Genomic DNA, 22,364 nt, shown 5'->3' on the forward strand with positions numbered 1-22,364 from the left:
TAGAGAGTGGCTGAGTGTAACTTCTGGTTTTCTATCTCCTAACAATGACAAAACGTTCATCTCTTTTTAGGGAGAGGCCTCTGAGAAAAGAGCAGAGAATGTAGAATGCTTAAAGTGACCCCTTTCCTTCCACATTTAAAAACAGGCATTTATCAGCTTATCTCTAGGACATGTCATTAGCTGGAAAGAAAAGCAACTCTGAGGTGTTGAAGCAGCAGGGGTTGGTCATGCTGATTACTTTAACAACCAGGATCTTTCCTTTTTTTTTTTTTTTTTTTTTTTTTTTTTTTTGTGAGACAGAGTCTACCTCCGTCACCCAGGCTGGAGCAATCTCCACTTCCCGGTTCAAGCGATTCTCCTGTCTGAGCCTCCCGAGCAGCTCGGACAATGGGCACATGTCACCACACCAGGCTAATTTTTGTATCTCTAGCAGAGATGGGATTTCACCATATTGGGGTCAGGCTGGTCTTGAACTCCTGACTTTAGGTGATCAACCTGCTGCAGCCTCCCAAAGTGCTGGGATTACAGGCATGAGCCACCACGCCCAGTCAAGATTTTTTTCTGAGACACTAAATTTTTAAAGATTCACTGGACAAAACTAATGAATAGGAATCTGGTATTTTTTTTTTTCAGACTTTGTATTAATCATTCAATAAAGTAAGCTTTATTCTGAACTCAAGCATGTTACAAAATATTTACTTGAATACAGCCAATTTTCATTTTATTTTATGTTGTAAAATATTTAACAACAAATGAAAGTATAGGCTAACCTGCCGGACCAATTTTAATTTTCACTATATGTAACTTTCTCTCATTGAATAATAGTAAATATTTGATTTGATGTTTGATGAAATTAATGAAATTGTTTCTGTTTTTGTACATGATTATCATTTAATTATTCCCAAAGGAAAGCACCAGAATTCTATATACATGAGCGTATATTTAAGAAACATCATGCTTTTATTATACTCTTCACAAACAACATATACATTTAGCTACACATTTTATTGTATTATTTTTGGATATAATGCAATAAAATGTGTAGCTAAATGTATAAGTTACTTGGATATAATACTATACTACACTAAAACTCCTATTTTTTGCATCGACTAATGTGTATATATATATGTATATATATATATGAACAAGGTTTCTTAACATTAGAATCTATAAATTGAAAAAAGAGAGAAGCAGAGAAAAATTGATGCCGACTACAGTTTCAGTTTAAAAATAACAACACTCAAAACTAGATATATAAACTAATTGAAAGCAAAACAGCCACATTTATCTCATTAAGATGCAGTTGCAAAAAATTTACTTTTTGTATTTCATAATTACGAATATTTATAATGTATTTATTGCTTTGAGCAATTGTATCCTAAAGCAATTGTGATAACTCAATACTTAGGGTCATATAACACATTTAAAAATTAATTTCAATTAATATACTAAAATAATTGCAAAGAAGTATAATAGAGTGATCAATAAATTGCTTTCAAACATAAAATATATTAAAGCAGAGAAAATTCTATGGAGAAAGTGGAGTGGAAATGAGAGTTCAAGAAGAAAAAGACATGAAATGAATTGTCAAAGAAGAGCTTATTTGTGTATTTATTTAAAGATCATGGCAAGCATTAATTTGCTAAAGCATTCAGAGTATTCACTGGTTTTATTGAAAAGTTTTATTTTAAAATGTCAATATGTAGGATGGGGAGGAAGTTTAATCTTTTGCAGCAATTTAAATTTATGTTGTCATTTGACAAAGCCATCATACAAAGACTTTCTATAACCAAGGAACTTATACAGAGTCTTCATCCCTGAAGGCATCAAGAGTCATATTAGGCTATAATAAGCTGTAAACATTAAAGTCACATCCTTAAAGGAGAAAAAAGAAATTTTAAAAAATCAAAGCCAAAATAAATTCAAGAATAATTAGAATCAATAGTCCAACCAAATGAGAAGGAATTAGAAAAATAATACTGGCAATGTGACAAAACAAGGTTCTATAGTATCCCCAAAAGATCACACTAGCTCTCCAGCACTGGATCTAAACTCAAATGAAATCTTTGAAGTAGCAAATAAAGAATTCAAAAATTTGATTATTAAGCTACTCAAGGAGATACCAGAGGAAGGGAAAAACCAACATAAAGAAATTGAAAAACTCAAGATATGAATAAAATGTTGTCTAAAGAAATATATTTTTTAAAAAATCAGAACTTCCGGAAATGAAAGTCACATTTAGGGAATGACAAAATGCAGTGGAAAGTTCTAACAGACTAGAATAAGTAGAAGAAAAAAATTTAGAGCTAGAAGACGAGACTTTTGAATTAACCTAGACAAAAAGAAAAAAAAAAATGAGCAAAATCTCCAAGAAACATGGAATTATATAGAATGGCCAAATCTAAGAATAATTGGTGTTCTGAGGTAGAAGAGTAAGTGAAAAGTTTGGAAAAATCATTTGAGGGAATAATTGAGGAAAACTTCCCTGGGCTTGCTAGAGATTTAGATATCCAAATACAAGAAGCTCAAAGAACTCCTGGGAGATTCATCACAAAAAAGACTTCAACACCTACGGTCATCAGACTATCTAAAGTCAATGTAAAGGAAATAATTCTGAGAGCACTGAGACAAAAACATCAGGTAAACTATTAAAAAAACAGCAGCAATAACAACAAAAACCTATCAGACTAACAGCAGACTTTTCTGCAGAAATCTTACAAACCAGAAGGGATTAGGGTCCTATCTTTAGCCTCCTTAAAGAGAGTAACTGTCAGTCAAGAATTTTTTTTTATCCAGAAAAACTACGTTTTAGAAATGAAGGAGAAATAAAGTCATTTTCAGACAAACAAATGCTGAGGGTATTTGTCAGTACCAGGCCAGCCCTACAAGAAATGCTACAAGGAGTTCTAAATTCTGAAACAAAAGGTCAATATGCACCAGAATAGAACCTTTTCAAAGGGCCTATGAAACAAGAGCACAATGAAGAAAACAAAGTATCTAGGTAACAATTAACATGATGACTGGAACAGTACCTCACATCTCAATAAGAACATTGAACATAAATGGCCTAAATATTCCACTTAAAAGATAGATTGGCAGAATGGATTAAAAAAAAAACACAAACCACAAAATATCTTCTGTCTTCAAGAGACTCACCTAAAACATAAGGATTCATATAAAATCATTGAAAAGGCATGGAAAAAGATATTCCATGCAAATGGAAACCAAAAGCAAGCTGGAGTAGCTATTCTTACATCAGATAAAACAGACTTTAAAGCAACAATAGTAAAAACAGACAAGGAAGGTCATTACATAATGATGAAAGGATCGATCCAACAAGAAGATATTACAATCCTACATTTGTATGCTTCTAACACCGGAGCTCCCAGATTCATAAAATGGTTACTACTAGATCCAAGAAATGAGATAGACAGCAACACAATAGTAGTGGGGGATTCCAACATTCCATTGACAGCACTAGACAGATAATTGAGACAGAAAGTCAACAAAGAAATAATGGACTTAAACTACACTCTAGAACAAATGGACCTAACAAATATTTACAAAAGATTCTACTTAAGAATTGCAGAATATATGTTTTTCTCATCAGCACATGGAACGGTCTCCAATATAGACCATACAATAGGGCGTAAAACAAGTATCAATAAATTTTAAGCAATCAAATTCATGTCAAGTATCTTCTCAGATTACAGTGGAATAAAACTAAAAATCAACTCCAAAAGGAACCCTCAAAACTATACAAATACATGGAAATTAAACAATCTGGTCCTGCATGATATTTGGTTTAACAACAAAATCAAGATGGAAATTTAAAAATTCTTTGAAATAAATGATAATAGTGACACAAGTTATCAAAACTTCTGGGATACAGTAAAAGCAGTGCTAAGAGGAAAGTTTATAGCACTAAATGCCTACAGCAAAAAGTCTGAAAGATCGCAAATTGACAACCTAATTTCATACTTCAAGGAACTATAGAAACAAGCAACAACCACAAAACAAAAACCTAAACCCAAAGCTAGTACCAGAAAAGAAATAAGATCAGAGCAGAACAAAATGAAATTAAAACAACAATAACAAATAAATAAAATGTCAATGAAACAAAAAGCTGGTTGTTTGAAAAGGTAAAATTGATAGACCATAAGCTAGATTAACCAAGAAAAGAAGAGCAAATATTCAAATAAACTCAATTAGAAATGGAACTGGAGACATTTCAATTGACACCACAGAATTGTGAAAGATCATTCAAGACTACTATGAGCACCTCAGTGCACTCAAACTAGAAAATCCAGAGAAAATGAATAAATTCTTGGAAACATACAAGCCTCCTAGATTAAATTAGGAAGAAATAGAAATCTTGAACAGACCAATAACACACAGTGAGATTGAATCAGTAAGAAAAAAACTGTTGACTTCAAAAAAAGCCCAGGGCCAGATGGATTCACAGCTGAATTCTACCAGACATTCAAAGAAAAATTGGTGCCAGTCCTACTGAAACTATTCCAAAAGATTGAGAAAGAGGGAATCCTCTCCGACTCATTTTATGAAGCCAGTATCTCTCTGATACCAAAATCAGAAATATTGGTCTGTAGAAGACTATAGACCAATATCATGATGCAAAAATCTTCCATAAAATACTAACTAATGGAATTCAATAGCAACATCAAAGTAATATGCAATAATCAAGTTGGTTTCATCCCAATGATGCAGGCATACTTTAATACATGCAAGTCAGTAAAGGTGATCTATCATATAAACAGAATCAAAAACCAAAAATCATTTGATAATTTCAATAGATGTTAAAAAAAAAAGCATTCAATATAATCCAGCATCCTTTTATGATAAAAACCCTCAACAAACTAGGCATCAAAGGAATAGATCTCATAATAGTAACAGCCATCTATGACGAAACCACAGCTTTTACTTTACCAAATGTAGGAAGTTGAAAGCATTTCCTCTGAGGCCTGCAACAAGGAAAGGCTGCCCACTTTCACCATTTCTATTCAACATAGTACTGGAAGTCCTAGTCAGACCAAACAAGCAAGAGAAAGAAATAAAGTGTATTCATGCTCAAAAAGAAAAAGTCAAATTATTGCTGTCTGCTGATGATATGATCATATACCTAGAGTTTGGATAAATTAATTCAGTAAAGTCTTGAGTCACAAAATCAATGTATGTAAATCAGTAGCACGGCTGTATGTGACAATGACCAAACTGAGAATCAAATCAATCACTTAATCCCTTGTACAACAGCTGCAAAAAATAAAACAAAATACCTAGAAATATACCTAACCAAGGAGGTGAAAGATCTCTGCAAGGGAACTACAAAACACTACTGAAAGAAATCATAGGTGACACAAGCAAATGAAAACACATCCCACGAATGCATTTCATGGATCGCATGAATCAATATCATGAAAATAACTATACTGCCCAAAGCAATCTACAGAGTCAATGCAATTCTTATCAAAATACCAACATCATTTTTCACAGAATTAGAAAAAACAAATCCTAAAATTCATATGGAATCAAAAAAGAACCCAAATAGTCAAAGCAATCCTAAGTAAAAAGAATAAATCAGAAGGTAGGACATTACTGAACTTCAAATTATTCTACAAGGCTGTAGTTACCAAAAGAGCGTGGTACTGGTAAAAAAACAAAACAAAACAAACAAACAGACAAAAAAACACATTGACCCATTGAGCAATGGAACAGAATAGAGAACCCGTAAATAAAACCAAACACTTACAAATGATCTTTGACAAAGCACACAAAAACATAAATTTGGGAAAGGATATCATATTTAATAAATGGTGCTGGAAAAATTGGTTAGCATCTCTCACAAAAATCAACTCAAGATGTATCCAACACTTAAAAACCTGAAATCATAAAAATTCTAGAAGATAACCAAGGAAAAACTCTTCTGGACGTTGGCTTGGGCAAATAATCCATGACTAAGACCCCAAAAGCAAATGAAACAAAATAAATAAATAAATGGGAACTAATTTAACTAAAATGCTTCTGTACAGCAAAAGAAATAATCAGAGTAAACAGACAACCCACAGAATGGGAGAAAAATATTTGCAAACTATGCATCTAACAAAGGACTAACATCCAAAATCTACAGGGATCTCAAATAAATCATCAAGAAAAAAAATTCCATCAAAATGTGGGTAAATGACATGAACAGACACGTCTCAAAAGAAGGTATACGAATGGCCAACAAACATATGAAAACAATGCTCAACATCGCTAATCATCAGGGAAATACAAACAAAAACTGCAGTGAATACCACCCTACTCCTGCAAAAAGTATTATTAAGTTTAATTATTCAAAAGTCAAAAAACGATGCTGGCTTTGATGTGGTGAAAAGGGAAAACTTACACACTGATGGTGGGAATGTAAATTAATACAAACTCTATGGAAAACAGTATGAAGATTTCTTAAAGAACTAATGGTAGATCTACCATTTGATCCAGCAATCCTGCTACTGGGTATCTACTCAAAGGAAAATAAGTCATTTTATTAAAAAGACAACTATACGTTTATGCTTATCATAGCACAATTCACAATTTTAAAGACATAGAACCAACCTAAGTGCCCATTGATGAGTGAGTGGATTTTAAAAATGTGGTATGTATACACCATGGGATACTACACAGCCATAGAAAAGAATAAAATAATGTTTTCTGCAGGAATTTGGATGGAGCTGGAGGCCATTATTCTAAGTGAAATAACTCAGGAATGGAAAACCAAATACTATATGTTCTCACTTATAAGTGGGAACTAAGCTATGGGTACCCAAAGGCATACAGGGTGACATATCGGACTGTGGAGACTGAGAAGTGGGGAGGGAGGAGGAAGGGGTGAGGAATATAAAACTACATATGAAATACAATGTACACTACTTGGATGATGGGTACCCTAAAACCTCAGACTTCACGATTATACAATTCATCCCTGTCACCAAAAACCATGTGTGCCCCCAAAGCTATTGAAATACAAAAGTTAAAATTTTTATACTGAAAACTTCTATGAGAACTTTATAAATATGTAAATTCAAACACCACTGACCTGGACTTCCTAAGTTACCTATTTGTTTTTGGCTTTCATCTCAAATGTTTCTTCTTCAGGCGACTGATACAGTCATATACCTTGTACATTCATTAATCAGATGATAAAATCTCCCAGTTACAGGACTCTCTGGGATAGCTAGTAACTCGGAAATCTGGAATCTTGTAGCCTTGTACTTTTTGGAAATCTATCATATATTATGGTGGAAAAAATAAATGAAAATGACTTATTTCTTTGTGTTAGTCACTGTCCTAGTGGTTTGTGTCCTCAGAACACCCTCTTCAGGCAAGTATCATCATCCTCATTCACCAATGACAAAACTGAGCCCCAGATGGCTTGTTACTTGCCTAAGGTAGCAGAGTTAATAGGGCAGGGGGCTGTGGCTAGAAGCCATTTCTTCTGACACCACAGCCATGGTCTTACCAATACTCCATTCCACTTCTCAATAACTTGAACTATTAAGGTGAAAAGAGTCTTATTCTGTTGCCCAGGCTGGAGTGCAGTGGCACGATCTTGGCTCACTGCAACCTCCGCCTCCCAGGTTTAAGCAATTCTCCTGCCTCAGCCTCCTGAGTAGATGGGATTACAGGCACCCACCACCATGCCTGGCTAACTTTTGTATTTTAGGTAGAGACAGGGTGTTGCCATGTTGGCCAGGCTTAAAGTAAAAAGATTCTTATTGGAAACAATTCGCAGAATGAACATGATAATTGAAGGCTCTCTACGCTGATTTCATACCTACTAGTGACACAGTGAAAGATGATGGGGCTCCCCTAATGCCACTCTCACTCACCAACTGATGAATTTAGAAGCTTAGAAAGGCAGCTCATGTTTAGAAACTCCCAATACCCTCAACTCAGGTTGAATTGGAGAAGCTGAAGCCAATATTGCAGTATCTGGAGGAGTAGAGATAAGAATAGGGGGGCAGTGGCCTTCCTCCAGCTTCCACAACTAGTCTTGGTGATGCTGTGATAGCAAGTATTTATTCATTCATTTATCTATTCAGTCAATTGCTATTGCCTGCCTACTATACATTAGGGAAAGGATTCAAGTCACATGAATGTTTAGGTAGCACAATCTTTTTTTTTTTTTTTTTTTTTTTTTTAAATAGAGATGGGGTTTCACCATGTTGGCCAAGCTGGTCTCGAATTCCTGGCCTTAAGTGCTCCACCCACCTCGGCCTCCCAAAGTGCTAGGATTACAGGCGTGAGCCACCACCCCCGGCCTAGGTAGCACAATCTTATTAACCTATATATTGGGTCTGCTGTAAACCGCAATACACAGTAACTTTATGAAAATCAGTGGCCATTTTCTTGGTTTTCCTATAGGAAGTTTAGATACTGTTTGAGGGTGGAGGTATCACTGATACTTGGAGGAGAGCTACCCCTACCCAAGTGCATTTTTATGAGGCTTCTCTATTGTCTATGTGTTTGGATTCCGAGTCATAAAAGACAAGTCAACAAATTAAAACATGTATATTAATCCAACTCAAATAACGATCTACCGAATTGAAGCAGGCACCACTGCTGCTTTCGGCGTGAACGCAGTCCTCATAGTGGTAGCATAGGAATCCCAGCTGGTGTCATCTGCTAAAAGTAAAATAAAGGATTTTGAAATGTGGCAAACCAGAATATTTTGATGAAACATTGTTTTAACAATTAAGATAATTTTGCAAGAGAAAAAAACATTCTGGATAATAATTTACCTTTAGAGTCTAAGGAATAAAGATCAACATACAGCCTCTAATAGGAATAAGCTCGACTTATGTGTGTTTCACCCCAAAATAAAAAATAGTTCTACTGTTTGTCCTGAGCATTCATGCATGTTATTTTAAAGAATTAAAGACAGATAAAAATATAAAAAGGAAAGTAGTTTGTTTGAAATTCTATCATCTTAAGAGACCCACTATTATGTTTTAGTCACCAACTTTACATGCATCATATTAGATGTACCTATAGACATATGAAATTATTTTACACACAGGAGATTATGTCAGACACATCAGGTTTTATAATGGACACCTCCTTACTTTTTCCTTTCCCTACCATGGCCATGCTCCTTCCTAACCCTTCTTCCAGCCAGCACATGTTAAAAATTGTGCCTGTTTCTTCGCATACATGTGGAGGTAACCACATACAGATTTATACATAGACATAGTGGGTTTCAGTTATCAATCTTTTGTTTCACAAAAGTGGGCGCATACGACACAAGGTCTCTTCGTCTTATATCTGTCACTAACGGTGTTTGATGGAAAACACGTTCAACTCATCTGGCATGGTTTTAATTCATGTCTTGTAATGGTTGTGCAAAATTCTGTGATGTAGATGCTATTTAAAGCTATGAGAGTAGGGAGATCAATGAAGGAGAGAGTAGACTTGAAGCAGAAGTTCCAAGGCTGAGACCTGGAACATTCCAGTGTCAAGAATTTGGAGAAAAAAGGAGAGCCAGTGAAGGGATTGAAAAGAACTGTCAGCAAGGTGAGAAAGAAACCAGGAGCCAGTGGCATCCTGACAGTCAAATAAAGTGTCCCAGAGAAGGGAGTCAAATCCTGCTGATGGCTCCAGGAGGATGCCAGCTGAGAATTTACCATTAGGTAGTGCTATTGTTTGAATGTGTCCCCCAAATTTTGTGTATTGGAAACTTAAGCCCCAAATGTGTATGTTGATAGCATTTGGAGGTGGGGCCTTTGGGAGGTAATTAAGATTAGATAAGGTAATCAGAGAGTAGTCCCTATGATGGAACTGGTGGCTTTATAAAAAGAGGTCGAGAGACCTGGGTTACCACACTCTCGCCCTCTCACCGTGCAATGCCCTCCACCATGTTACGATGCAGCTAACAGGCCCTCACCAGATGCCAGTAGTATGCTCTTGGACTTTCCACCCTCTAGAACCATTAGCTAAATTGTTTTCTTTTCCTTATAAATTACCCAGTATATAGTATTCTGTTAAAGCAACAGAAAGTGGACTAAGACAGGTAGACACCAGTAACAACACTATTTGTCCCAACCTCCCATTGTTAACAAAGTACCACCAAATTTCTTAGAAATATATATGTTAAATTTAAAATCTAGTCATTCCCTCATTCCTCACATCTGGGTAGTTACCTGCCGCTTTTTGTATGTCATGAGAACCTGGGTTGAACATCTCTACTTTTTGGATATACAATATGTCCTCTAGGATCTATCACTGCCTCCCTAGAATACTGTAGCCACCCCATTGCCTGTATTTGTTCTCCTTCATGTGTCCTATTACAGTTGCTACTATCTTTCTTCAATTTCCCAATTTTTAAAAAAGCTATATGCTACTCCTTAGCATAGGGAGCACTGGCCAAATATTTACGGTTCCTGTTATCTGTGAACCTCTTAATGTTCATCTCCTCATCTATCCCAATCAAGCCTTGTTTGTAATGTAACAGACGCTCATTTCCAATCAGGATCTGATCATCAGCAACGATTACCTGTGCCCTTAACCCTGGCTGAAGTCCACCTCCACTTAGAAGCCCCTAAGTCAGAGAACGGAAACCTTAGCCCCCGTATTCCCCACTCTGTACCTGTGTTTCTAATCCTGCTCTCCAATAAATGATATCATTCTCCAGTTTTCCTGCTTTAGTGGGAATCACCTTATGCTTGAAAGCACTTTATCCCAATAGCAAAATGGAATGTTCTTTGTTAAAAGAATTGCAAGTGTGGACAAGTAAAAGGGAAGAAATTGTGAGGCATGCCACTTGGAAAAGAAGCCTTCTCTACCCTACTTCGAACTTCTGCATTGGACTTTTGGAAGGGTCAGGAAGGCTATTCTGCACAAAACCACATAGAACTTCTCCCTCTTTTTTTCCTAAGGTAAACAACTCTAACAGTGCAGATCACATTTCTATTAGGCTCAGATATGCCTCAAAAAGCCTGGCAGAACTAACAGCACCCCAGGCAGCACTTCCCAATCAATCATGTGGGCAAGCATGACATGCCTCTCTGTGTTCCTGTCTAGGGTCCTGTCCCTTCTGAAGATAGACTGGCAACTGGGGACACCAATTGCTAGATGCCAGTCTCGGGAGTCTGATGGACAAGAGCAGCATGACTTGCTGCTTCCAGGAACCAAGGCCAGGCGAGCCTCTCACTTCCTGTGTTACCTTTGTATAGATCAGCAACTCCCTCCACTCCCTAATCCTAACCTGCTTGGATACACACTTGATCTTCAGTATATCTTCCTTTAATTTCATGTTCATGAATTCCCTTATTACAATCCTTTTTGCCAGGGCGGTATTTCCATGCTTTTTACCTCCATTGACAAAGCTTCTGAAAATACAGTATGCTATTGGAATTAATCTTCATTAACACAAATGCTCATGGAGAAATCTGTAATCACAATATTCTGAAAATCGATTTCTAGTATATTCTATGCATGTCACTACTTTCTTCCTGGTGTCTCCGTGTCTTTTTCTGTAGCTCACCTCCATCTTTTCTGTGATTCTGTCTTCCTAATTGTTTCTTTCTTCTCTCATTTTCTGTTCTTCCTGCAAACCAATCCCCAAGCTGTCCCACGGACCGAGCCCTGTGCTGGTACTGGGGCATAGAGTCTCGACCTGGCCTTGGAGAACTCACAGGCCAAGAGATGAACTATGTATCCTACGAGCACAACTTTAATGTAGCACTGATGTCCTATGTGTCACAGGGACTGTGAAGAAGGTGCAATTCTTTTTTGCTTGGATGAGAAGATGGGGAGGCAGGGGCAGGCCCAGGGGTCATCACAGCATAGGTGGCATCTGAATTGGGATTTAATTTAGTAGATGTTTGAAAGGTAAACACAGGACATGAAGTAAAGCAATTTATAGAGGAAGTAGCAGGAGGTATGAGAGTCTGAGACGCGATACATCAAATGGCCCCAAGTGAATGAAGCGAAGGGAAAGACGGCTGATGACAGGTCCGCAAAGCATCCTAAAGCCTCATTCTGCTAACCTTGACAACCCACTGGATGAACATGTTTACCATTAGGAAAATATAAAGCTTTGAAAATACTGTGAAATAGTAACTAACATGTATATTCGATTATACTTTTCAAAATGTTTTCATATATATTGTGTTATTCCCCCATTTTTGTTTTGAGGATTTGAGGTATTGATAAATATAAGTTGTTTATAGTATGCTGCCTGGCAGCACTACGCAAAGATAGGTCCGTGTTTTCATCCCCAACACCTGTGAATCTGACCTTATTGGGAAAAGGAGTCTTTGCTCTTGCAATTAAAGATCTCAAGATTAGAAAATCATCCTGGATTATCCTCGTGGACCCTAAATGCAATGACAAGAGTCCTCAGAAGACAGAGGCAGAGAACTGGAGTAATGAGACCACAAGCTAGTGTTACAGGATCTCTCTGGGGTGTTGATTTTTCTGGCTAGAAACCTCTGTGGCTGCAATGCTTTTGCCAGCCTTTGCCAGAGTTCTTGTCCTGCACTGAGGTACACAGACAAGAGAGGAGTGAAGAAGAGTGTTAGAACAGCTCAGAGGAGTGGGCAGCTCCTCTCTGTAGGCAGGTTGTCTGGTCATCGAGTGCTCAGCTCTCAGCAGAGAGGAGGCCCTGGACAGGTTGGCTCCTCTCCATAGGCAAGTCATTCAGAGGTCTCTGCAGATCTCTGAAGCTCTCAGCAGGGAGGGTAGCTCCTCTCTGTCAGCAGGTCATCTCTGCAGCTCTCAGTGGAGAGGGTTCTCCTTCCTCTCTGCAGCTAGTTACCTCATCATCTCCAGCTATCAACAGAGAGCATACTCCTCTACAGCTGGTGTTTCTCTGTCTCTCCCTGCCCTCTTCGTCCTCTGCCCTGTTCTGGCTGAGCCCAGGGCTTTTATGGACTTCACAGGAAGGGAAGTAAATGCCGATTGGTCCATTGGGCAGGCCAGAGGAGGCATCATGAGTCCCTACTCCGGTTCCTGGTTCCCAACTGGAAGCCTGGTCCCAGGCTTCAGGCCCTTCCTGGTCTGAGGGTGGGGCCTTACTGAGGACCCCACCTGCTTCCACCGGGGACTCTGTCTGCCTCCTGCTGCCATTCACTGCCATGGTACTTGGTCTCAACCTCGCTCTGAGATTGAAGCCAGTGGAGAGAGGCCAGGCAGTGGAGCAGATCCCCCTGAGCCTACAGGGATAGATGGGTGAGGGGTGTCCTTCCTGGAGCATCCAAGGGTGCAGGCTGCAGAGATGCCCAGGTCCTGTGCCTGGGAAGGTAGCCACAGGGGCACCAGGGAGCTCCAGCCCTACCAACTCGGAAGAGGTAGGGCTCCTGCTTGTCCCGGCTCCTGCTTGCTTCCTGGAGTGGGAGGCCCAGGTCTGCAGCTGTGGGTTCCACAGGGAGGCTCCGAGGCACAGGGAGGCTCAGACCCACTGCTGCAGTTTGGTTGCTGTAGTCTCTTCCAGGAGGGCAGGGCTCCTGCCTGCTCCCTAGAGCAGGAGGCCTGGGTCTGCAGCTGCAGTTTGGGCAGCTGTAGTGGCACAGGAAACTCCCATCCCAACTCAGAAAGGGCAGGGCTCCGACTGACTCCATGGAGCATGCAGCCCCAGCTGTGCTTCCCTGCTGCGGCCGGCATGATGGCAGCAGCCACTGCCATCACTAGCAGCGCCAGTGGCCACCTGAAGCTGGAAGAGGCAAGAATCGCTTCTCCCCTAGGGTCTGTAGAGGGAGTACAGGCTTGTCCAGACCTTGATTTCAGACTCTTGACCTTCAGAGCTGTGAGCAAATACATTTTTGTTGTTTGAATCCACCAGTCTGTGGGAACATACAGCAGCCACAGGAAACTAACCCAGCACCTGAGAGCGCTGTGTATAGTAATTATTCAATAGCAGCTAGTCATCACAGTCACCATCAACCTCATCCTATTTTGGACCAAAGCTGGGCAGTGGTGACGCATCAAGTCCACCTTTTGGAGGGTGGCTCTCCCAGCAGTGGGAAAGGAGGTGGCACAGAGTGGCCATTAGAGGCCCAAGCCTGGAGGTAAAGCGGGCAAAAGAGCTTTGGAGGCAGAGTCAGAGACCTGGTGATCAAATTGCAGTCTCAAGGAAGCTGTCTTCCCTTCTAAGTTGAGCAGCTGGGACCCTCTTAACTGAACTCTCAATATCGGGAAGGTTTGAGGAGGACAAGGGGTGTGATTTTGCACATGTAGAGTTGGAGACCCTGCTCTGACACCCACGTGGAGCTGGCTGGTTTTAGGAGGCAAGTCCAAGTCAGAGATGAAGATTGGAGAGTTGTCGGCACTTTCATGCAGTACCTGAAGCCCTGTGGCAGGATGGGGTCGTGAAGAGAACGTGAGCCCAGAAGTGTCAGTCTTGGAGGACTGCAACAGTTCCCAGACAAGGAGGAGACAGGGAGACAGTGGGAAAACAGGGTGGTTAGAAAGGAAGGAGGAAGGCTGGGCGCGATGGTTCACGCCTGTAATCCCAGCACTTTGGGAGGCCATGGTGGACAGATCATGAGGTCAGGAGATCGAGACCATCCTGGCCAACACGGTGGAACCCTGTCTCTATCAAAAATACAAAAAATTAGCCAGGTACGGTGGCACACGCCTGTAACCCCAGCTATTCTGGAGGTTGAGGCAGGAGAATCACTTGAATCCAGGAGGTGGCGATTGCAGTGAGCTGAGATTGTGCCACTGCACTCCAGCCTGGGCGACAGAGCAAGACTCCGTGTCAAAAAAAAAAAAAAAAAAAAAAAAAAGAAAGAAAGAAAGAAAAGAAAAAAAAGGGAAGAAGAGCGTCCAAAGGGATGCTGTCAGGATCCTACGAGGAGATCCTCCTTCCTCTGTTTCTCGTTTGCCTTGCCCATCACATAGAAACTGTGTGTATTCGATATTTTCTGCACTAATTAAGTATTTTCGTTTTCCATTCTTAATTTACAAAGGAATGAATTGGAATGAAAAGATGCATTTCATTCATTCTTGCGGGAGCGCAATTCTAGGGAATTTGTACTTGAACAAGCCCTCACTGCTCTGTCGCCACTGTGGAATCACAATTACCCACCTAGACGGCAGCAATGGGCAATTATTGCCACAAGAGACCATGACGGAGCTGACTACACGGTAATCATGCCACTTGCGTCACAGCTAGCGTGGCTCTCCTTCCACAGACCCAAAAGGCTGAGCTGGTGAACCTGCTGCATCTGCGGGCAGAATTAGGATGGAAAGCACTACCTCTGTGAAACACAAAATCTCCGTGGAAGAAAAATCAGTTCGGCTTAGAGGCCATGCCTCCTAGCCTGTGCGACTGCCCAGGGAGGGCCCCCGCCTCTGCAGGCAGCGCTGGGACTGCATCCAGCAGCCACCCCTCCCCCGCTTTCCTTGCTGTTTCCTAGACCCTGTGTGGGGATCAGGACTCAGGCAGGGCCTGTTCTCTTCAGAGCTTCCCGGACTTTCTCTTTCTTCTTGGCCTTTAGCCCTGTTCTCCTTGGATAATCACCAGTTCTTCATTTTTCCTGTCCACTCTTAGCTAGGCATTTCCTTGGGTGTTTAAAACTTAACCCCATGCGTTTTAGGAAGCCGGGACTTGGCAAAGGGTACATGAAGGACTGAAAAGGGGTAGATCAAGAATGCCTGGTCATTCTCCCTGACTTCTCTGCATTTTTCTCTGTTGAGCTCACTCCTAAGAGCGAGGTCACATCCTTAAAGACCTAAGCCCTCTTTTTCTCAACAGGACCCTTTCCCCAGGAAAGACCCCCGCCCCGCCCCGCCTCGCGGGCCGGCAGAGTCCGCTGTCTTACTTGGCTGGAGGTTGTGGTGGCAGAGAGAGGGATCCGGAGCCCTGGGCGCAGGCTGCTCCATTCTGCCCGAGGAGGTGGCCGCGGGGCCCTGGCTGCAGCCCAACTGAGCCGCAGGAGCCGCAGGCCGCTTTGTGACGCGTCGCCATGGAGACAAGGGTCGAGTTCCAAGGAGCTCGTCCCCGGCCAAAGGGTGCTGGCCACGCAGGAGGCTTAACCTGGCCGGCGCGGGAATAGGGTGCAGAGAGCAAAGAAATGTGGCTTTGATCGTATGGATGCCTTACTTTTACATTATTTGCATAGTTCTTGCGGTGAACTTTCCTGACTACTGGCTTGCAGGTTTCCTAAGAAAAGCAAAAAGGGAAAAGATTGAAGAGAAAGTAGTAATGCAAATTTTCAACTGCAAACTTTCATCCATTAGCTTTCAGCTTAAGTAAATGTGCGCAAAGTTGTCATGGGTCTTTGTAGTAAATAAGAACCAAGCAAGAAGACTGAATCTCAGGTCATCTGGTACAAATGGAAGCAGTTTCTGTGATAGTTCCATGCGGTCAGAAGAGGCATCCTGGCTTAGGAGAGAGACAGAAAGGGAAATGCATGCATGGAAACACGAGTGGGCAGGGAGGATGTGACACTCTCCTCCTCACCAGGCCATGTTTCCGGCACCAACCATAGTGTTTGTGCGTATCATTTAATTGTTCTGCTCTCATAGAGGAAGCTGTGTCTTTCATCTGCACATAAGAGTTTTCATGTATGAAGGGGGGTCTTTTATTTTCCTATCTTGGGGACTACTGAAAGTGTTTCAAAGAGTCAAAGACACCAACAACTAAAAATTCTTGTTTGCAGGATGGCAGATAAGAAAAGAAACAACTTGCTGAAACTCCCTCTGCTTATAACAAAACTGGCTGAAAGCAGCTGGAATCATACGGCCAAATGGAGTTTGTGCACAGCAAGCTTGCCGATGTCACAGCCCGAATTTCTGCCACATGTTTCATACTAACTCCCTCCAAATTTGCACATGGGACCTATGAGGAAGCATGAAGAGAGAACCGCGCATGCCTGAAGACTTTCCAGATGGCCCCTTTGCTTCCTCCAATTACCTGCTAACCCCAGAATCTACCCCTAAACCTTTCGCGAAATTACTGCCTCACAGCCAGTACAAGAAGCCAGATTTGAACTGGACTTCCATCTCCTCAGAGGCTGACTGGCAACATAAAGCTTTTCTTTTCTCAAAAACTTGGTGTCATAGTGTTGACTTCTAGTGCGGTGAGCCCCTTTTGCTGGCTAACACTGCCAGGTAATTTGACATAGGTGGTTAGTGACTACTGAATGCCTCCAGGTTACAACACAGTTATTACCCACTTGAGTGGAAGGAGAAGACAGGAAATACATATTGGAGTCGGCTGGCAACCTGTTTACAAAGCAATTTACAACAGTTCCTTATTCTTAAAGGGTTATTCTAATATAAGACCTCAGAGAAACAGTGCAGCGTGACAAAGGAGGAATTTATCAAAGGAGACAGGAAAAGCATCAAGGTAAGGATCCCAACTATGTATGCAAAGAATTTCTTTAAAATGGAGAGCTAAACTAGAATGTTCTGAAGGTAGAGTTCTATCCATAGAATGGAATGACCGTAACACATTTTCAACTCTCATATTTGGAAGCAATGAAGGGCGGAACACATCAGAAGGCATAGATGTTATTAAAAGGAAGGAGTCTAAAATAGGATTTACTAGTGGCATCTAAATTTAAAAAGTAGCACCCAATAACAGATTACTGTCTGGAAATGGTGGAGCTAATTAGTATAGCATAATTTAAGAGAAATATATTTTTAAAATAGAGCAGCGAGTATATAGAATTTTGAAAGTGAATTCTTATTAATATCTTACAATTTGTCTCATTTTAGGCAAGCTGCGAAATGCTGGAGTAGGCACCTAATAGAGAACCAGAAGATCTGTCACGGCAGGCCCTTAAGGTCAGCAGATCTTTCCACCAGCCCCGGGTCTTCTTATCTGTAAGTGAGAATACCAGCATCCACCTCGCTGTGCTCTAAACATGAAGAGTTCCAACAGTAATTTATAAATTGTAAGATCTCACGAATCTAAGGCATTGCTCTTGTTGCTATTCTGATCTTCATTCCTTTTTTAGTCTTTCATTTCTGCTTCAAAGTGTGTTTTTGCGTGAGTCCATTTTATGGCTAGTGCTATAGCACTATTCCTGACTTTGAATTCTGGTTGCCTGAGGCAACCCCTCTAAATGATTAAGTAGAGGCTCCCGACCCCCGCCTTTCTTCTATCCCTCAACAAATACTGACCATGAAGAGCTGTATGATGGCATCGGGGCAACCCCCTGGTTATTACAGTGAACAACTTCATGGAAGAGGAGGTGCCTGAGCTGGGTCCTCAAGGATGCTTTGAGTCACCCAGGCGAACAGGGGGAGATGACACAAAGTAGGGCGAGGGCTCAGAGGCACAGAACAGTGCATGCAGTCCTGAGACCTTTAGTAGTTTAATACTGCCATATTGTAAAGTGTGTCGGGAGAAACTGAGAGCCGGCTGGTGAGGAAGGCCTGCAGGCCATGCTGAGAAGCCTGACTTCACCTGCACATGAATGGATTCAATAGTGCAGTGAAGGGGCCAGGCTGGGAGTTTAAGTAAATCCTGGCCTCTCATTCCAGAAGGAGGAGAGGCAAAATTCCACATCATCCTGCTAGAGTAAGTTTCAGAAATTAAAGCCTCTAGGTTACTAACTTCCATTCCTGATACGCTTTTAGCAGAGTTTCCAATTGATCCAAAACAATTGAGAATAGTTGTATTGAATGGGTTAAATGTTAATTGGTTGTTTTTAGTTGAAATGATTACAGCTGGGCAAAGTGGCTCATGCTTGTAATTCCAATACTTTGGGAGGCTAAGGCAGGAGGATCCTTTGAGCCCAGTAGTTCGAGACCAGCCTGGACAACATAGGGAGACACCCATGTCTACAAAAAATAAAAAAAATTAGCCAGGTGTGGTGACGCATACGCTTAGTCCCAGCTGCCTGGGAGGCGGAGGTGGGAGGATCGGTTGAGCCCAGGAGGTTGAGACTGCAGTGAGCTGTGGTGGTGCCACTGCACTCCAGCCTGGGGGACAAACTCCATCTCCAAAACAAAAAACAAAAAATGTGTTACAACCAATTTCTTACTGCACGTACACACACACGAACACACACACAGAGAACATGATATGAAGTAGTAAAGACTGGGATGGGAGGTAAGGGTGAAAAGACAGCAAATATGGAACACTCAAGTTTTAACTATAAAGGAGAAGAAAACCTCTAGCCATGGGAGGGGGAGGGGCTCAAGTAGCGAGGTATTCCTTAAAACAGGGGAGGAGCAACCAAATTCCTAGGCCCAGGATCAGGAGCAGAAAGAGAGAGCTTGAAGCTTATAGGAGAGAGCAGATGGGGCCCAGGCCTGGAGAAGACCGATGTGCTGGACAGCCGCTCCCCCATCCGAGTGTGCATACCTGCCCCCGCGTGTCTGTGAGCACATGAATTCACATTCGGGAAGTCAGGCAGAGCCTGAGCTGCTGTATTTCTAACAATATCCCAGGTTATTCACAGAGTTTGAGATGGACAGATGCAGAGCCTTGCTGTGCTCTAGTAACCTCAGCAGCACCTTGTTAGAAATGTAGCATGGGAAGAAATGCCAGATATAGGTGATGGGGAGGAAGGCAGCAAATCACACTGCCATGTGTGTACCTATGCAACAATCTTGCATGTTCTTCGCATGTACCCCAAAACCTAAAATGCAATTAAAAAAAAAAGAAAGAAAGAAATGTATAAGTTCAGGCCCCGCCCAGAGCTGCTGAATCAGGATCTGCACTCTATCGAGATCTCTGGAGGATTCCTAGGAACATTCCAGTTTGAGAAGCACGGCTCCAGGTCATATGAGGGGCAAGGTTGGCTCCCGAATGAGAGGGAGAGAGGAAAGAGTTGAAGGCAAAAATTCAAAGAGCCAGCTAATGAAGAATGGGTAAAAGAATTGACAGGTGGCTACTGCCAAAGGCCAGAAGACGTCACAGACAGTCTGCAGCCTTGCCAGCTACTTTGAATACAAAGACACGAAGTGAAGCTTCTCTGCCTTTGCTCTTATATTTGGACAAGAGGCTTTCTATTACTATGCAGTATGCAATGCTTTGATTCGAGTGTCCTTATTTTAAAAATAAAATAGAGATTTCTCTTAAGGAATTGTCTCACACTATTGTGACGAGTCCAAAGTCTGTGTGGTAGGCCGGCAGGCCGGAGACGCAGGGAAGAGTCGATGTTGCAGCTCGTGTCTGAAGGCTGCCTGCTGGCAGAATTCACCCTTGCCGGGGGGAAGCCAATGTGGTGTTCTAATTCATCCTTCCACTGATTAGGTGAGCCCCACCTACATCAGAGAGAGCAAGCTCCTTTATTCAAAGTCCATGATGTAAATGTTAATCCCATCTGAAAACACCCTCACAGAAATATCCAGAAGGATGATTGACCAACGGACCTGGGCACTATGGCCCAGTCAAGTTGATGCATAAAATTAGCCATCACGGACTCAGATCTTGTTGAGCCATCGAGGTCATAGTTGCCACTAATGGGGATTGTGGGTAAGTAGTCCAAGAATGATTGTGGTCCTCTCATTGAAAATTCCAGAAAAAAAAAATCTATTGTTACTTTTTATTTTATTAGGATAGTCTAATTTAATGGGGTAAATTCTAAGGTCTGCTTCTAACTTGTACTTATCAAATTTACTTGTATTTCATCTACATCAAACCATAACGACAAGTACAGACTATTGATTCTATCAAAACCTCATCAATTGCCTTTAAATTTGACCTCCCTCCTTGGCCAGCCCTTCTCTTCCTGATTCTTATCTGAACTCTTTTTTTTGGGGTGGGGAGAAGAGATGGGGTTTCACCATTTTGCCCAGGCTGGTCTCAAATTCCTGGGCTCAAGCAATCCACCCACCTCATTCTACCAAAGTATTGAGGTTACAGTCGTGAGCCACTGCACCTGGCCTCTTCTCTGAACACTTAAGAAACACACACCACAGCGGCCATTAGGTAATTATCAATGCCTTTCACTGTTAGGTCTCTTTTCAGGTTTATGCAAGTAGCAAACAGCAAAACTGAACAGTCGTTCTGAATCTGTTATACCAGCATTTATCCATCTAAATCAGGCGTCCCCAGACTTTTTACACAGGGGGCCAGTTCACCTTCCCTCAGACCGTTGGAGGGCTGCCACATACTCTGCTCCTCTCACTGACCACCAATGAAAGAGGTGCCCCTTCCTGAAGTGTGGCAGGGGGCTGGATAAATGGCCTCAGGGGGCCGCATGCCGCCTGCGGGCGTAGTTTGGGGACGCCTGAATTCTAAATGAATGTTCTCTTTCAGAATGTTCTCTTTCACGTTCTCAAAGTAATCATTTATTTGAGTGCTGCCTATATTAGTTTGTTCTCACACTGCTATGAAGAACTACCCCAGACTGGGTAATTTCTCAAGAAAAGAGGTTTAATTGACTCACAGTTCTACATGGATGGGGAGGCCTCAGGAAACTCACAGTCATGGCAAAAGACACCTCTTCCACAGGGCAGCAAGAGGGAGAATCAATGCCCGGTGAAGGGGGAAACCCCTTATAAAACCACCTGATCTCATGAGAACTAACTCACAATGATGAGAACAGATGAGGGAACTGCCCTTATGATTCTCTTATCTCCACTTGGTCCCTCCCATGATATGTGGGAATTCTGGGAACTACAAGGTGAGATTTGGGTGGGGACGCAGCCAAACCATATTACTGCTGCTATCGCTTGAAGCGTTTTTGAAATTCTTTAGAAACTTCCTTCGAGAACTGACACACACATATTCTTTTGGATTTCTTCAATGGAGGCATAACTTTGCTCTTTGAGGATAGATTGGATATTTGAAACAGTAAAACAATATTCAAGCTGATAATTAAGGTAGGCGATCAAGTTGAGCAATGTGATCTTTTAGCCAAAAATCAAGCTAGTACCGTCAGGCAATAAGAAAAAAAAAAATTCCCTCATTCTGTAAATCATTTCTGTACCTGCATTCTTGTTGGGATAAGTGATGGCCCCCAAGGTCACTGAAAGCTTGGGTAAATCAATCACTTGGATCAATCAATTCTTAAATATTTGTTTTTAAACTAAATTTTGTCAGGCACAGTGGCTCATACCTGTAATCCCAACACTTTGGGAGACCAAGGCAGGGGGATCACCTGAGGTCAGGAGTTTGAGACCAGCCTGGCCAACATGGTGAAACACTGTCTCTACTAAAAATACAAAAATCAGCCAGGCACAGTGGTACACACTTATAATCCCAGTCACTTGAGAGGCTGAGACAGGAGAATTGCCTGAATCCAGGAGGTAGAATTTGCAGTGAGCCGAGATCATGCCCCTGCACTCCAGCCTGGACAACAAGAGTGAAACTCTGTCTCAAAAATAAAATAAAATAAAATAAAAACTAAATTCTACAGTACATGCCATTGGTTTTTATCTCCAAAACTGGATTACAAGCA

At 41.5% G+C, this 22,364-nt stretch overlaps 1 protein-coding gene and 1 long non-coding RNA gene across 5 annotated transcripts in view; one reads left to right on the top strand and one right to left on the bottom strand.

Moving 5' to 3' along the window:
- TEX26 (testis expressed 26) overlaps positions 1–15,940 on the bottom strand; it is a 41,654-nt gene extending 25,714 nt beyond the window's left edge. For 2 of the 4 annotated variants that reach the window (XM_039473424.2, XM_003919706.4), the window contains exons 1-2: positions 15,822–15,940; positions 8,598–8,682 (exon numbers count right to left, since the gene is read on the bottom strand). Coding sequence is in view for 2 of the 4 variants with exons in the window: in XM_003919706.4 (XP_003919755.1) it covers positions 8,598–8,682; positions 15,822–15,882 (146 nt within the window). In the remaining 2 variants the exon portion in view is untranslated. The remainder of the gene's footprint in view (positions 1–8,597; positions 8,683–15,821) is intronic. The other 2 variants (XM_010335281.2, XM_039473425.2) reach the window with 2 other exon arrangements.
- A 49-nt stretch (positions 15,941–15,989) lies between these two features.
- Positions 15,990–22,364, top strand: part of LOC141581671 (uncharacterized) — a 57,380-nt gene continuing 51,005 nt past the window's right edge. The window contains exons 1-2 of the long non-coding RNA XR_012514453.1: positions 15,990–17,350; positions 17,722–17,790. This is a non-coding gene — a long non-coding RNA (uncharacterized LOC141581671). The remainder of the gene's footprint in view (positions 17,351–17,721; positions 17,791–22,364) is intronic.

Source organism: Saimiri boliviensis, chromosome 16 (genome assembly GCF_048565385.1).
Source record: "Saimiri boliviensis isolate mSaiBol1 chromosome 16, mSaiBol1.pri, whole genome shotgun sequence".
Classification (NCBI taxonomy): Eukaryota; Metazoa; Chordata; class Mammalia; order Primates; family Cebidae; genus Saimiri; species Saimiri boliviensis.